Source organism: Staurois parvus, unplaced genomic scaffold, assembly GCF_062004578.1.
Source record: "Staurois parvus isolate SC_StPar_1 unplaced genomic scaffold, SC_StPar_1.0 ptg002181l, whole genome shotgun sequence".
Lineage (NCBI taxonomy): Eukaryota > Metazoa > Chordata > Amphibia > Anura > Ranidae > Staurois > Staurois parvus.
Window position 1 is genome coordinate 1,964,649 of NW_028319977.1, and position 15,552 is coordinate 1,980,200.

General features: G+C 47.3%; 1 protein-coding gene across 2 annotated transcripts in view; it reads left to right on the plus strand.

The window, feature by feature from the left end:
- Positions 1-6,822: 6,822 nt before the first annotated feature.
- Positions 6,823-15,552, plus strand: part of LOC149432248 (uncharacterized) — a 57,588-nt gene continuing 48,858 nt past the window's right edge. For both annotated transcript variants that reach the window (XM_089665362.1, XM_089665363.1), the window contains exon 1: positions 6,823-6,954. In XM_089665362.1, the coding sequence (XP_089521488.1) occupies positions 6,829-6,954 (126 nt within the window). In that variant the 5' untranslated portion in view covers positions 6,823-6,828. The remainder of the gene's footprint in view (positions 6,955-15,552) is intronic.

The window sequence follows — 15,552 nt, forward strand, 5'->3', positions numbered from 1 at the left end:
TCGGTCATGTGATCAGCTGTGTCCAATCACAGCTGATCACATGTAAACAGGGAAATGCTGGTTATTGGCATTTCTTTCCCCACGAGCTGTCACACTGACAGAGGAGAGCCGGTAATCGGCATTAATCGGAAGGAACATGTACACTGATCATCAGAGCACTGATGATCAGTGTAGCGCCACCTGTCAGTGTCCATCAGTGCTCATCCATGCCACATAACAGTGCCCATCTGAGCTGCCTTTCAGTGTCACCCATCAGTGCCAGTCAGTGCCACCTATCAATGCCAGTCAGTGCTGCCTATCAGTGTGCATCAGTGCTGCCTATCAGTTTCGCCTGTCAGTGCCATATATGAGTGTTGCCTTTCAGTAATGCCTGTCAATGCCCATCAGTGCCTCCTCATCAGTGCAGCCTCATCAGCGCACATCAGTGAAGGAGAAAAATCACTTATTTACAAAATTTTATAACAAAAACTAAAACTTTTTTTTTTTCAAAATTTTCAGTGGTTTTTGGTTTCTTTAAGAAAAAATAAAATACCCAGAGGTGATTAAATACCACCAAAAAAAGCTCTATCTGTCACAAATAAATGATAAAAATTTCATATGGGTACAGTGTTGCATGACTGCGCAATTGTCATTCAAAGTGCAACAGCGCTGAAAGCTGGAAATTGGCCTGGGCAGGAAGGGGGTATAAGTGCCCTGTAGGCGAGGGGTTAAATTGCCCCCGTGCTCGCACGTAGTGGTGAACGCACACGTAGCCCATGCCCACATATGTAAATGGTGTTCAAACCACACACGTGAGGTATCGCCACGAATGTCAGAGCAAGAGCAATAATTCTCGCACTAGATCTCCTCTGTAACTGTACACTACTAACCTGTAGAAATGTTTAAAGCATCACCCATGGCGATTTTTAAGTACCGCAGTTTCACGCCATTCCACGAGTTTGCGCAGTTTTAAAGTGTGACATGTTGGGTATCTATTTGCTCGCAGTAACATCCTCTTTCATATTTTACAAAAAAATTGGGGTATATATTGTGGGGGTTTTTTTGTTTTTTTTAATCAAAGTGTATTTTTTAAAAAAATATATATATATTCATTTTTAAAAAGTACGAATTTCAGTTTTTGGCCAAGTGCATTTTGAATTTTTGGTTTCGGCACCAGAATTTTCACCACTAATTTGGAGTGTTATGGTCTAGTCTTTGATACCGCTCAGACCAGAGTGTTTCTTCAACAGGAGAAACTACAAATTCTCTGGTCTTTGATTCAAGCTGTTGGTTCATTTTTGGGATATTCCTCATAGCGGATGCAAGCCTGCTGGGCTTGTGGAGTTCTGGTCACCCTGTCTGTGCAAGGGACATGGTTCTCTAAGGAATCTCCTGTTCTCCAGTCTCCTGTTTAACATCTTGAAGCTTCAGGCAACTTAGCTGTCTCTGCAGCATTGGACCATCCTGCGAAAGAGTTATTAGATTTAGAGTCAGTGGTGGCGTACATCAACCATTAGGGAGAAAACAGAACTCTGGCTGTTGCAAAAAAAAGGTAGGTCAGATCCTGTCTTGGGCAGAACGTCATGTTACAGCCTTGTTCATCATCTACATACCAGGCATAGATAACCCGCTGGCAGAACATGGACCTTCAGACGTGGTCTCTACACCCGCGGTAGTTTCAGGACCTGTGTCACTGGTCAGGGGCACCAGACGTTGCCCTCAGGTTCAACAACAAACTAGACAGGTTTGTCTCAAAGTACAGGAATCCTCTAGCGGAAACTGTGAAAGCTCCAGTGGCTCAGTGGAATCCGTACACCCTGATCTATGCCCTTTCTCCCTTGCAACAGTTTCTGTGCTTCTCAGAATTAAGATGGAGGGCATTCTGGTCATCCTCATTGCTCAGGACTGGCAAATGTTCTGTGGGCTCTGCAGATCTTCTGTCTCAACAACCAATTTACTATTCTGCTTCACGGCTGCTAGCTTTAAAGGCATGATTGTTGAAGAGCAGTTTCTGAGGGACAGGATTTCCCTGAATCTGTGATTCCCGCAATGCTAGAAGCTAGGAAGGATGCTTTCTGCAAGGTCTTTTGCTGAACACAGCAGGTATACTACACTTCGTGAGAGTCTTGGGATTTTCTCCCTAGAAGTTTCTCTGTGGGAAGAATTCTCTAGGATTGGACCAGCGTTTGGCTCCCAGCACCATCAAAGGCCAGGTTTCTGCCCTATCCGGTTTCAGAGACCATTGGCCTCTCACTCCTTAAAACCTTTTACAGGGGGTCTCCCATGAAGTTCCTTCTGTTGGTTACCTTGTGACTCAGTGGGATTTGATTCTTTCTGTGCTTCCAAAACCACCGTTTTTAGAGCAGTGGTTCTCAACCTTCCTAATGCCGTGACCCTTTATAATACAGTTCCTCATGTTGTGGTGACCCCCAACCATAAAATTATTTACCCAGTAATTATAATTCATGAGTGTCGTTTTACCTCCAATACTGCTGCTTTCAACACAGTAGCTGCTTTCAACACAGCAGCTGCTTTCTACACAGTAGCTGCTCTTTACACATCGGAAATATGTGTTTTCTGATGGTCTAGGGGACCCCTGTGAAAGGGTCGTTCGACCCCCAGGTTGAGAACCACTGGTTTAGAGGCACTCCTCTCTCTACACTCACCCACAAGGTGACATTCCTTGGATTTGCATCCCTCTTGCTTAAGGTATTTCTTACCTTATATCTCAACAAGAACATCATTCTTCTGTCCCACTGTCCAGTTTCAGGTCATCCAAAGGTAATCTCCCTTGAATGTCTGGACGTGTTTTGGACTGTGGGTTCATCTGTTAGCCCAGGGCTTGAAATTTCCACTCGCCAATGGCGAGTGGAAATTATGGTGGGGGCGAGTGTGTCCCCCAGGGCCGTCTTGCTGAGCAGGCTCGGAGCTCGGGCTGGATCTGTGATTGGCACTGGGGGCCGTCTGACTGTTCAATAGCTGAGCACAGTCAAAGCAAAGGAAGAAGTGCGTGCTGTGCTCTCTGCCTCCCCCTAGAGTGCAGTACCCGGCTCTGTGTGTGAACAAGGAAGTACTGCAACTTTTTATGTGTGTGTGTGTACATGTGTCTGTGTGTATGTACATGTGTGTATGTGTGTGTGTACATGTGTCTGTGTTTATGTACATGTATGTGTGTGTACGTGTCTGTGTGTGCATGTACGTGTGTGTATTTGTGTGTATGTATGTACATGTGTTTGTGCGTATGTACACGTATCTGTGTGTATTCATGTCTGTACGCGCCTGTGTGTGTGTACATGTTTCTGTGTGTGTTTGTTGGTGGTGAGTAACTCTTAAGGCCTGGCTAGTAGCTCAGAACTTGAAATTTTAAGCCCTGTGTTAGCCACTACTTCCTTTAGGAAGACTGTTCCTCTTTTTGTAAACCCTGATGGACCCCATAAGGTTCCTACAGCTTCTCGTTCCACCATTTCAAGGTGGCTTTTGTAGACCATCATCTACGCTTATGGTCTTCAGGATCATGTTCCACCCTTTTGTGTTAAGGTGCACTCTACCAGATCTGTGAGTGCTTCTTTGTATTTTCAGCTTTAAGCAACTGTTTCCCACATTTAGAAGGTTGCCACATGATTTTTTGTTAAACTGTTCTCTAATATCAGTTATTTATGTCTGGTGCCAGCTTCAAACGTAAGGTATTTCAGGTGTCTTTTTAAGCTGAAGGAAGTCCCCAGTTCTCAGTTTCTTGGGCCTGTTAGCATTTATTTGCTGTGTTGCACCTCTCATGGGCTTCTTTAGGACATCTGGAAAGTAAAAGACTTCCCGGGTCCCTCAATGCACGAAAGAAAAATAGATTTTTTTTGTACTCACAGTAAAATCCTTTTCTTGGAGTCCATGAAAGGACCCTTCTGTTTATGATCATGCTATTGGTATTGCTTTGTTACGAAACTGAAGCCTTCTGGTACCATAACAGGTTATCCTGGCCTAGCATGTAGATGGCAGTACAACCCATAGGTGAGGGATTTCCTCTGACCCTCAAAGGTCTCCAAAAAAAAGTATTTATGGTAAGTTTAAAAAAAAAAACATTTTCCTTCCCATTACATTGGGAAAGATTGAAACCACCCTTTGTTCTTACTGCTCCAAAGACAATTCAGTTCCTCATTTCTTGTCCTGCTGTCACAGGAACAGAGAAAGTGTGAGGCAAAATCTCTCCGATGGGGTCATGGAACCAAGAGCATTAAATAAAAGAATTTATTCTTCCAAAGTGTATCCAATTCGAAAACAAGTTCGGATGAGTTACAGTAGATGTAAATCTGAATGAATCTGTTTATGAAGATCCTTGGCATTGCTCACTTGTCTATAGACATCCATGGCATCACTCACTTGTCAATGGACGTCCACGGCACGGTTTACTTGTCAGTGAACATACATGGTACTACTTACTTGCCCATGGACATCCTCACTGCTTGTCCATTGACATTTATGGCACCTCTCATTTCTCAATGGACTTCTTGGCATTGCTTACTTGTCCCTGGACATCTGTTGCACTTATCAATGTACATCCACCCCACCCTTCACTTGTCCATGGAAATCCATGGCACCATTTATACATGGACAGCATTGTTATCGTTCACTTGCCAGTGGACACCCCCAGTACAGCTCACTTGTCCATGGACATCCATGGCACTACTTGTCCTTGAACATCCAAGGCATCACTCACTTGGCAGTGTACATACAGTGCACCACTTACCTGTCCATGGACATCCACCTGACCACATACTTACTCGTGGACATCCATGGCACTATTCACTGGTCAGTGGACGTCTATGACACCTCTCACTTGTCCATGGACATCAATGGCACTACTCATTCACCCATGGACATCTAAGCCACCATTCACTTGTCCATGGACATCCACAACATTACTTGCCAGTGAAATCTGTGACACCTTTAACTTGTCCATGGATATCAATGATACTACTTACTACTCAATGTAGCGTACAATCATAGCACGGCTCACTTGTCCATGGACACCTTCGCCAGCACTCACTTGTCAATGGACATCCACAGGAACCATTGCACAGCTCACTTGTCCATGGATATACTCAGCATTGCTTACTCACCAATGTACATACATGGCTCCACTCACTTGTTGATGACATCCTTACCAATGTTGACTTGTCAATGGATTTCCATAGAAACTCTCACCTGTCCATAGACATGCTCAGCACTGCTTACTTGTCCATTGATGTACATGGCACCACTCACGTGTCGATGTACATGGCACCACTCAGGTGTCGATGTACAGTACATTACTGGCATCTCTCACTTATCAGAGGACACCTATGGCACCTCTTTTTTGTCAATGGACACCCGTGGCATTGCTCACTTGTCAATGGACATCTATTGCAGCTCTCATTTGTCAGTGAACGATTATGGCAACGCATACTTGTCTATTGACAGCCATGGCACCACTCACTTGTCAGTGGATGTCCACGGCATTGCTGACTTGTTTATGAGCATCCATAGCATCGCTCATTTATCAATGGACATCTTCAGCACTATTTACTTGTCTGTGGATGTACACAGCACCTCTTACTTGTCCATGGACATCTATGGCACCTCTCATTTGTCTGTGGACATCTATGGCACCTCATACTTGTCCGTGGACATCTATGGCACCTCATACTTGTCCATGGACCTCTATAGAACCTCATACATGTCTGTGGACATCTATGGCACCTCATACTTGTCTATGGACATCTATGGCACCTCATTTGTCTGTGGACATCTATGGCACCTCATTTGTATGTGGACTCTATGGCACCTCTCATTTGTCCACGGACATCTATGGCACCTCTCATTTGTCCCTGGATATCAATGGCACCTCTCATTTGTCCATGGACCTCTATGGCACCTCATACTTGTCCGTGGACCTCTATGGCACCTCATACTTGTCCGTGGATATCTATGGCACCTCTCATTTGTCCACGGACATCTACGGCACCTCACACTTGTCCTTGGACAGTTACGGCACTTCTAATTTATCCGTGGACATCTACGGAACCTCTCACTTGTCCGTGGACATCTATGGAACCTCTCACTTGTCTGTGGACATCTTTGGCACCTCATACTTGTCTGTGGACATCTATGGCACCTCATACTTGTCCGTGGACATCTTTGGCACCTCATACTTGTCCGTGGACATCTTTGGCACCTCATACTTGTCCGTGGACATCTTTGGCACCTCATACTTGTCCGTGGATTGCTACAGCACCTCTCATTTGTCTGTGGACATCTATGGAACCTCTCACTTGTCCGTGGACATCAATAGTACCTCATACTTGTCCGCGGACATCTTTGGCACCTCATACTTGTCTGTGGACATCTTTGGCACCTCTCACACTGGCACATTTTGTATTTTCAGGAAATTCTGGTTATTTTCAATGATTTGTAGCGATTTATAATTGCTCATCATACGATTTGTAGCCCAGCAATTCTGGATAACTGTGAAACAAGTTGCCACTCCACAGCAAACTCGCTGATTGGAGGAGAGGCCGGTCACATGACTCTGGTTACAGCTATAAGCCCCTCTCCTGCTTTGTTTTTCCCCTTGCTCTCTGCTAGTTTGAGAGCCCCTAGATGTAGGCTGTGATTTGTATTCCTATGTGAAGATTATCAAGCAATACACCAAGTAACCACAGAGCTATCAGGCGAGCTCACGCATGTGCAAGAGAGACAACTACCTGTACCTCTGCGTGGGCGTATTAGGCGGTGTGAGGCTTTTGGTGCATGCGTAGTAGAGCCAGCTAGCCGTAATCCCCCGCGCAGGCGCAATAGGTGGTGTGAGGCTGTTGGCGCATGCGTAGTACCTTACCTTCTCAGCCTGGTCCTGCACGGTGGGCGGGTGGTCAGAGACCGGAAGCGGTGTTCGTGCAGAGGAACGGACAGGACACCGGGGGAGACATGGAGGAGATCCGGGACCCGGTAACTGCAACATCACAGCCCTTTCCCTGCTACCAATGAGAGCATGGGAGGCTCGGTCCTCCTGGGTTGTGGAACCAGAAGTCTCAGCCTGGCACAGTGGGGACCAATGGGCTCACTTGTCCCTCTTCTACCCTGGAGGGTCCACATACGGCCCAGCGTGAGGGTTTCCTAGGACCTGAAGGGGCACAAATCCTGTGTGGGAGGGGCTGGGGAGGTCACACGAGACAATCTTGGAGGACTACAAGTCCCAGCATGCCAGTTGTCTGTCACTGCGTTGACATGCTGAGGGTTGTAGTCCTTTGTGAGAGATGCAACTCTGCCATGGCCAACAGCCCCCCCTCAAACTAAATGTACTCACACCTGAAGCCCCATCTTGAGGCTCGGAGGTCTCCTGAAGTCTCAGGTTGAGGCTCGGAGGTCTCCTGAAGTCTCAGGTTGAGGCTCGGAGGTCTCCTGAAGTCTCAGGTTGAGGCTCGGAGGTCTCCTGAAGTCTCAGGTTGAGGCTCGGAGGTCTCCTGAAGTCTCAGGTTGAGGCTCGGAGGTCTCCTGAAGTCTCAGGTTGAGGCTCGGAGGTCTCCTGAAGTCTCAGGTTGAGGCTCGGAGGTCTCCTGAAGTCTCAGGTTGAGGCTCGGAGGTCTCCTGAAGTCTCAGGTTGAGGCTCGGAGGTCTCCTGAAGTCTCAGGTTGAGGCTCGGAGGTCTCCTGAAGTCTCAGGTTGAGGCTCGGAGGTCTCCTGAAGTCTCAGGTTGAGGCTCGGAGGTCTCCTGAAGTCTCGGCTTGAGGGTGATAAGTCTCCAAGACTGTCAGCTTGAGGCTCGGAGGTCCCCTGAAGCCTCAGCTTGAGGGTCGGGGGTCCCCTGAAGCCTCAGCTTGAGGGTCGGGGGTCCCCTGAAGCCTCAGCTTGAGGGTCGGGGGTCCCCTGAAGCCTCAGCTTGAGGGTCGGGGGTCCCCTGAAGCCTCAGGTTGAGGCTCGGGGGTCCCCTGAAGCCTCAGGTTGAGGCTCGGAGGTCTCCTGAAGTCCCAGCTTGAGGGTGATAAGTCTCCAAGACTGTCAGCTTGAGGATCAGAGGTCCCCTGGAGCCTCAGCCTGAGGGTCGGCGGTCCCCTGGAGCCTCAGCCTGAGGGTCGGCGGTCCCCTGAAGCCTCAGCCTGAGGGTCGGCGGTCCCCTGAAGCCTCAGCCTGAGGGTCGGCGGTCCCCTGAAGCCTCAGCCTGAGGGTCGGCGGTCCCCTGAAGCCTCAGCCTGAGGGTCGGCGGTCCCCTGAAGCCTCAGCCTGAGGGTCGGCGGTCCCCTGAAGCCTCAGCCTGAGGGTCGGCGGTCCCCTGAAGCCTCAGCCTGAGGGTCGGGGGTCCCCTGAAGCCTCAGCCTGAGGGTCGGCGGTCCCCTGAAGCCTCAGCCTGAGGGTCGGCGGTCCCCTGAAGCCTCAGCCTGAGGGTCGGGGGTCCCCTGAAGCCTCAGCCTGAGGGTCGGGGGTCCCCTGAAGCCTCAGCCTGAGGGTCGGGGGTCCCCTGAAGTCTCAGCATAAAGGTCAGAGATCTCCTGAAGCCACAGCTTGAGGGTCAGAGGTCTCCTAAGGACTTAGACTGGGCATCAGGGGTCCTGGGCCTCCTAAACCCTTAGCTTAAGGCTCGGGGCTTCTCTACAGTCTCCTCTTGTTGAAGGTCAAAGGTTACTTAAGTCTTCTAAGTGTCAGGAGTTAGAAGCTTCCTAAAATCTAAGCTCAAGTATCAGTATCATTACCCCCTTAACGTCTCAGAATGACCATAAGGGGTCAGAGCTAGGAAGCAAACAAACCGCTATGTGTAAACTCTATTCCACGTAACAAGCTGCCGGTCCAATTCGCAGTCAGAGATGCTATACAAACGGAAATGGATGACCAAACTGAAGGATGTAGAAATTCCATTTAATCATTTTTAAAAGACTAACATCACAGCTCCACAAGCAGGGAACTCAGTTGATCTGTTTCAAAAAGAACATGCGCTTAATCAGAAATAAGGTTCAGAGCTCCTAAAAATTTGTAGCTTCATTGTCGGAGGTCCTCAGGTACATACGGGCCAAATGGCCGGTTTCAATTGAACTGGCCGATACCGCCCAATATTTAGCCCGTGTATGGGGCTTAAGGGATCAGAGGTCCCCTAAAATCTCAGCCTAAATGTCAGGGGCCAGAGGACTCCTAATGTAGTAGCTTCAGGGTCAGAGGTCCCCTAATATCTCAGCCTAAATGTCAGGGGCCAGAGGACTCCTAATGTAGTAGCTTCAGGGTCAGAGGTCCCCTAATATCTCACTCAAAATGTCAGGAGCCAGAGGACTCCTAAAGCCGCAGCTTCGGGATTACAGGTCACCTAAAATATTGGATTGAACATAAGGCGTCAGAGATCACCTAAAGCACGGGTGTCAAACTGGCTGCCTTCCAGCTGTTGCCAGACTGCAAGTCCCATGAGGCATTGCAAGATTGACAGTTACAAGCATGACTTCCAAAGGCACTGGCATGATGGGACTTGTAGTTTCACAACAGCTGGAGGGCCGCCAGTTTGACACCCCTGTCCTAAAGTCTTAGATTAAGGGTCAAAGGTCCTGTAAGTCTCAGATGAAGGGTTCAAATACCAAGTGCAGTAAGGTTCCAGGGGATATGTAGGTAACCACAGTATGGGCAGCTCCACAGGGGCCAGAGGACTCCTAATGTAGTAGCTTCAGGGACAGAGGTCCCCTAATATCTCACTCAAAATGTCAGGAGCCAGAGGACTCCTAAAGCCGCAGCTTCGAGATTAGAGGTCACCTAAAATATTGGATTAAACATAAGGCGTCAGAGATCACCTAAAGCACGGGTGTCAAACTGGCTGCCTTCCAGCTGTTGCCAGACTGCAAGTCCTATGAGGCACTGCAAGATTGACAGTTACAAGCATGACTTCCAAAGGCACTGGCATGATGGGACTTGTAGTTTCACAACAGCTGGAGGGACGCCAGTTTGACACCCCTGTCCTAAAGTCTTAGTTTAAGGGACAAAGGTCCTGTAAGTCTCAGATGAAGGGTTCAAATACCAAGTGCAGTAAGGTTCCAGGTGATATGTAGGTAACCACAGTATGGGCAGCTCCACAGTATGGGCAGCTCCAACAACTCATCCGATCAGCAATGAGACATGAGCACAAAATAAATAAAGGAGCGCTCCCAACCCTGTGGAAGTCAATAAAATCACAATCCCAGGAACAGAAACAAATCAAAATTCACTTTAATGTTGGGTTAAAAAGCATGGCATGTAGGAGTTCCCAGATTGATACATCACCAAGCCAGTGATATCTCCTCTCCACAGGCTTGGTGATGTATCAATCTGGGCACTCCTACATGTCATGCCTTTTAACCCAACATTAAAGTGAATTTCAAATTTCTGGGCTTGTGACTTTATTAAATTCCACAGGGTTGGGAGCGCTCCTTTATTTGCAGTTTTCAGATTTAGGGCCAGTTCACACTACAAAAATGCACTCTGGATACGTTTTTGCTTCCAGTTCACACCACACGCAGTTCTGGTGCTGTTTTGCTGCAGTTTGCCATGTTCCAGTATGGGTCTGTGCAGAAAAAATGCAACATGTTCTGCTTTATTTCTCTGCACCGAAAACTGGCTGCACTGGTGTGAACCAGGGCCATTGGAATACATGGAAAACACTGCATGCATTTCTGATGCAGAAGAAAAGCGCACTGAATTGCATCTTTTGTGAACTAGCCCTAAGGGTTGAATGTCCTCTCAAGTGTCTACTTCAGTGCAAGGGGTCGGATGCCTCCTAATTTCTGTAGTGTGAGGGTGAAGGTCTCCTAGAATCTAGGAATGAGCATTAGCAGACCCCTAAAGTCTTAGCTTATTGGTCAGAGGTCCTCTAAAACCTTGGCTTGTGTGTCAGAAGTCTTCTAAAGGCTCAGCTTGAGTGCCAGGGGTCAGAGGTCCTCTAAAACCTTGGCTTGTGTGTCAGAAGTCTTCTAAAGGCTCAGCTTGAGTGCCAGGGGTCAGAGGTCCTCTAAAACCTTGGCTTGTGTGTCAGAAGTCTAAAGTCTGAGCTTGAGTGTCAGGGGTCAGAGGTCCTCTAAAACCTTGGCTTGTGTGTCAGAAGTCTTCTGAAGTCTCAGCTTGAGTGTCGGGTCAGAGGTCCTCTAAAACCTTGGCTTGTGTGTCAGAAGTCTTCTGAAGTCTCAGCTTGAGTGTCAGGGGTCAGAGGTCCTCTAAAACCTTGGCTTGTGTGTCAGAAGTCTTCTAAAGGCTCAGCTTGAGTGTCAGGGGTCAGAGGTCCTCTAAAACCTTGGCTTGTGTGTCAGAAGTCTTCTAAAGGCTCAGCTTGAGTGTCAGGGGTCAGAGGTCCTCTAAAACCTTGGCTTGTGTGTCAGAAGTCTTCTAAAGGCTCAGCTTGAGTGTCAGGGGTCAGAGGTCCTCTAAAGGCTCATTGTTACGGGTGGCTAGGTCTTATGTAGACACCCCTGGAACTTTTATCATTGCTGGATAGTCTAGTCTGCATAAGTACGTAAAAAGAATAAAAAGGTGCCTGTGAAAAAAACAAAATACCCAACGTTCTATCATCTTTTTTACTTGCATTAAACGTGGCCCTCAATGGACATAACGTGGCCCTTGGAAGTTTTTTCCATTCAGTTCAGCTCACTGCTTCATATGAGTCTTGGCAGACCAGAGTGAAGTATTTCTTTGCCCAGTGTGTCCAGCACATTGGCTGGGCTCTTTATTCTGAAGGCAGAATTCCTGAATCCATTGAGTCCATATTACATTGTCCCTACAGCTACATCTATTGGCCACGCCAGTAGGAGTCACAGGGCTCACATTAAGAATCCATTTCTGCAGACCCATGAATAATAATCCACATATTTTGGTAACTGAATTTGGATTAACCACTTGCCCTCCAGAGGATTTACCCCCCTTAATGACCAGGCCTCTTTTTGCTACTCGGCGCTGCACTAATTCAACTGATAATTGCGCGGTGATGCAATGCTGCACCCAAACAAAATTTACGTCCTTTTTTTCACACAAATAGAGCTTTCTTTCGGTGGTATTTGATCACCTGTGCGCTTTTTATTTTTCACGCTATAAACAAAAAAAGACCAAACATTTTGAAGAAAAACAATATTTTTTACCTGCAGCTATAAAAAATATATAGTAAACTCAAAGTTAGTTATAAATTTAGGCAAAAATGTATTGTGCTACATGTTTTTGGTAAAAAAAATCCCAATAAGTGTATATTGATTGCTTTGTGTGGAAGTTATAGCGTCTACAAACTATGGTATAAATACTGCAATTTACGCCATTTTTCTGCTATACAGCGCTGCGCTAGTTTAACGGACAATTGCACGGTCATGCAATACGGTACATAAATGACATTTACATCCTTTTTTTTTCCCCACAAATTGAGCTTTCTTTCAGTGGTATTTGATTGCCTGTGCGTTTTTTATTTTTTGCGCTATAAAAAAAAAAGGCTGACAATTTTGAGGAAAAAAAACAATATTTTGGACTTTTTGCTATAAAACATGTCCATTAAAAAAAAATTTAAAAATCAAATTTAGTCATAAATTTCTGCCAAAATGCATTCTGCGACATGTCTTTGCTACAAAAAACCCAATACATGTAAATTAATTGGTTTACGTGAAAGTTATAGCGTTTACAAATGGCGGGAAAGATACTGGGATTTTTAATTTTTTTTTATACTAATAATGGCGGCGATCAGCGACTTATGGTGGCGATCAGCGACTTATGGCGGCGATCAGCGACTTATGGTGGGACTGCAGCAGACATTCTGACACTGGGGGGGAACTGACTTGGGGTCACTGACATCCCCAGTGTCACCAATACAGTTGTCAGTGCAAAAAAAAAAACCACTGACACTGTACTAATGGCACTGGGGAGGAAGGGGTTAAGTTTATTGTTCAGGGGAAGGGTTAACTGTGTGAGGGGGAGTGTTTTACTAGGGGGTGTGTACTGCAGGGAGACACACTGATCCGGACAGATAAACTCTTCTGTCCGGATCAGCGTGTCAGGAGCTGTCAGGGAACTGACAGAAAGCACAGCTACTGCAGCTGTGCTCTCTGTCACTGATTGCCGCTAATCGCCGGGACATAGCCGGTAACGACTGGCTGTGACCCGGCGACTGACATCCGTGGCCCTGATCGTCGGGTCAGGTAGGGCGGTGGCGCACCTCGCGCGCGCCCTCTACCTGTTTTAGAAACACTTGTTTTAAAACGTGGTTTTGCCCAGCCCTGCCGCCGTATTTCTACAGTGGCTGGGCGGCATGTGGTTAATGATTGTTTTAGAAAGGGAACACAAAGTGCCCTGTAATGAAATCCTTGCACTGCTCCACAAAGACACGCATGGCTGCTGGTGTCTGGACGAGTCTTCTACGTTAACTTGGTAGGTCTGTGGTTGGACAAGACCTGCACTGGTACATGCCTCTTGCTGCCAGCACTGTGTATAACACCCATGCTATGGAGGTAGCATGGCGCCACATACATTATTGGTGCTCCCAAGGCAGGTTGTCCAGAGAGACTTTTGATAAAAGTCCCCCTTTACTTTTTTCACTGTGTGTTTGTTGAAATAATGTGTATGAAAGGAAACCTGTTCAATCTGGTGGAGGGAGATGTACTCTACAGGACTTTGTTATTATGCTAAAGGAGCAGAGTCTTGTACTGCCATTAAATGAAGTGGCAGTTCGAAATTAGGGTGATACCATTTATTGGATAACTTAAGATTGTAGCATAAGCCTTTCTCAAACAGGGTGCCCAGGCAACCCTGAGGTTCCTTGAGGTTTCTTCAGGGGTGTCTTGGCAACATGTCTAAAAATTGCATAAAAACTTGTATACAAGCCAGCGGATGGAACAAGCCTGCCTTTTAGTAAGGCTCTGTTCACACTAGCGTTGTGTGCAGGCGGCAGAGAGGCGTTTGGGAAGCGTTTTTACTGCTTCCCAAACGCCTCTGACAATTCTGCACATTGCAGCACATGGTGCTGTTCTAACAGGAGCGTTAGCGTCACGTCGTGGCAAAACGGACGCCTCTGGTCGAGTCAGGAGGCGTTGAAGCCTCCTATTCTAGACTATGGTGCCGCTCCTCAAACGCCCGGCCAGCGTTTGCGGTGCGGTTGCGGGGGGTTTGCAGAGCGTTAACCATTCAGACTTCATTATAGGCGTTTGTTGGGCGTTTTTAATGCTCGGCAAACGCCTAGCAAACGCCGCGAAACCACGCATGCGGCGTTTGCGGAGCGTTTGCCGAGCGTTAAAAAACGCTCCGTAAACGCCGGACCAACGCTTGCCAAACGCTATAGGGGCGTTTGGCAAGCGTTGGTAAAACAGTCAAGTGTGAACGAGCCCTTACACAAAGCCACAGGTTTTCATTGTGCACCATTACAACCCTCTTGCCACCAGCATCCTGACAACCAATGACATCGTCAGATGATAAGGAGGATGTCAGCTGCCTTCACAGCATCCTAGTTTGACCCTCCCCTGCCCCTCTCCATCAGTGCTGGGGTCACCTTAGCTCAGTGATGGAAAAAAACAGAGGGAGAGAAACACTGGAATACTAGTCAGTACCGGTGTGCAAAAGTGTATTTGCTTTGGAAGAATAAATCACCTCCATTGTTGGATGTCCTACGTGTGTGGATGTTGCTGCGTTATATAAAACTATTAGAATAGTTTTTCAGATTTTAGAATGGGGTGCCTCAAGACTGTCCATAATTTTAGAGGGTGCCTCAGGACTGTCCATAATTTTAGAGGGTGCCTCGGGACTGTCCTTAATTTTAGAGGGTGCCTCGGGACTGTCCTTAATTTTAGAGGGTGCCTCGGGACTGTCCTTAATTTTAGAGGGTGCCTCGGGACTGTCCTTAATTTTAGAGGGTGCCTCGGGACTGTCCTTAATTTTAGAGGGTGCCTCCGGACTGTCCTTAATTTTAGAGGGTGCCTCGGGACTGTCCTTAATTTTAGAGGGTGCCTCGGGACTGTCCTTAATTTTAGAGGGTGCCTCGGGACTGTCCTTAGTTTTAAAGGGTGCCTCAAGACTGTCCATAATTTTAGAGGGTGCCTCGGGACTGTCCATAATTTTAGAGGGTGCCTCGGGACTGTCCATAATTTTAGAGGGTGCCTCGGGACTGTCCTTAATTTTAGAGGGTGCCTCGGGACTGTCCTTAATTTTAGAGGGTGCCTCGGGACTGTCCTTAATTTTAGAGGGTGCCTCGGGACTGTCCTTAATTTTAGAGGGTGCCTCGGGACTGTCCTTAATTTTAGAGGGTGCCTCGGGACTGTCCTTAATTTTAGAGGGTGCCTCGGGACTGTCCTTAGTTTTAAAGGGTGCCTCGGGACTGTCCATAATTTTACAGGGTGCCTCGGGACTGTCCATAATTTTAAAGGGTGCCTCGGGACTGTCCATAATTTTAAAGGGTGCCTCGGGACTTTCCATAATTTTAAAGGGTGCCTCGGGACTGTCCATAATTTTAAAGGGTGCCTCGGGACTGTCCATAATTTTAGAGGGTGCCTCGGGACTGTCCATAATTTTAGAGGGTGCCTCGGGACTGTCCATAATTTTAGAGGGTGCCTCGGGACTGTCCATAATTTTAGAGGGTGGCTTGACTGAATA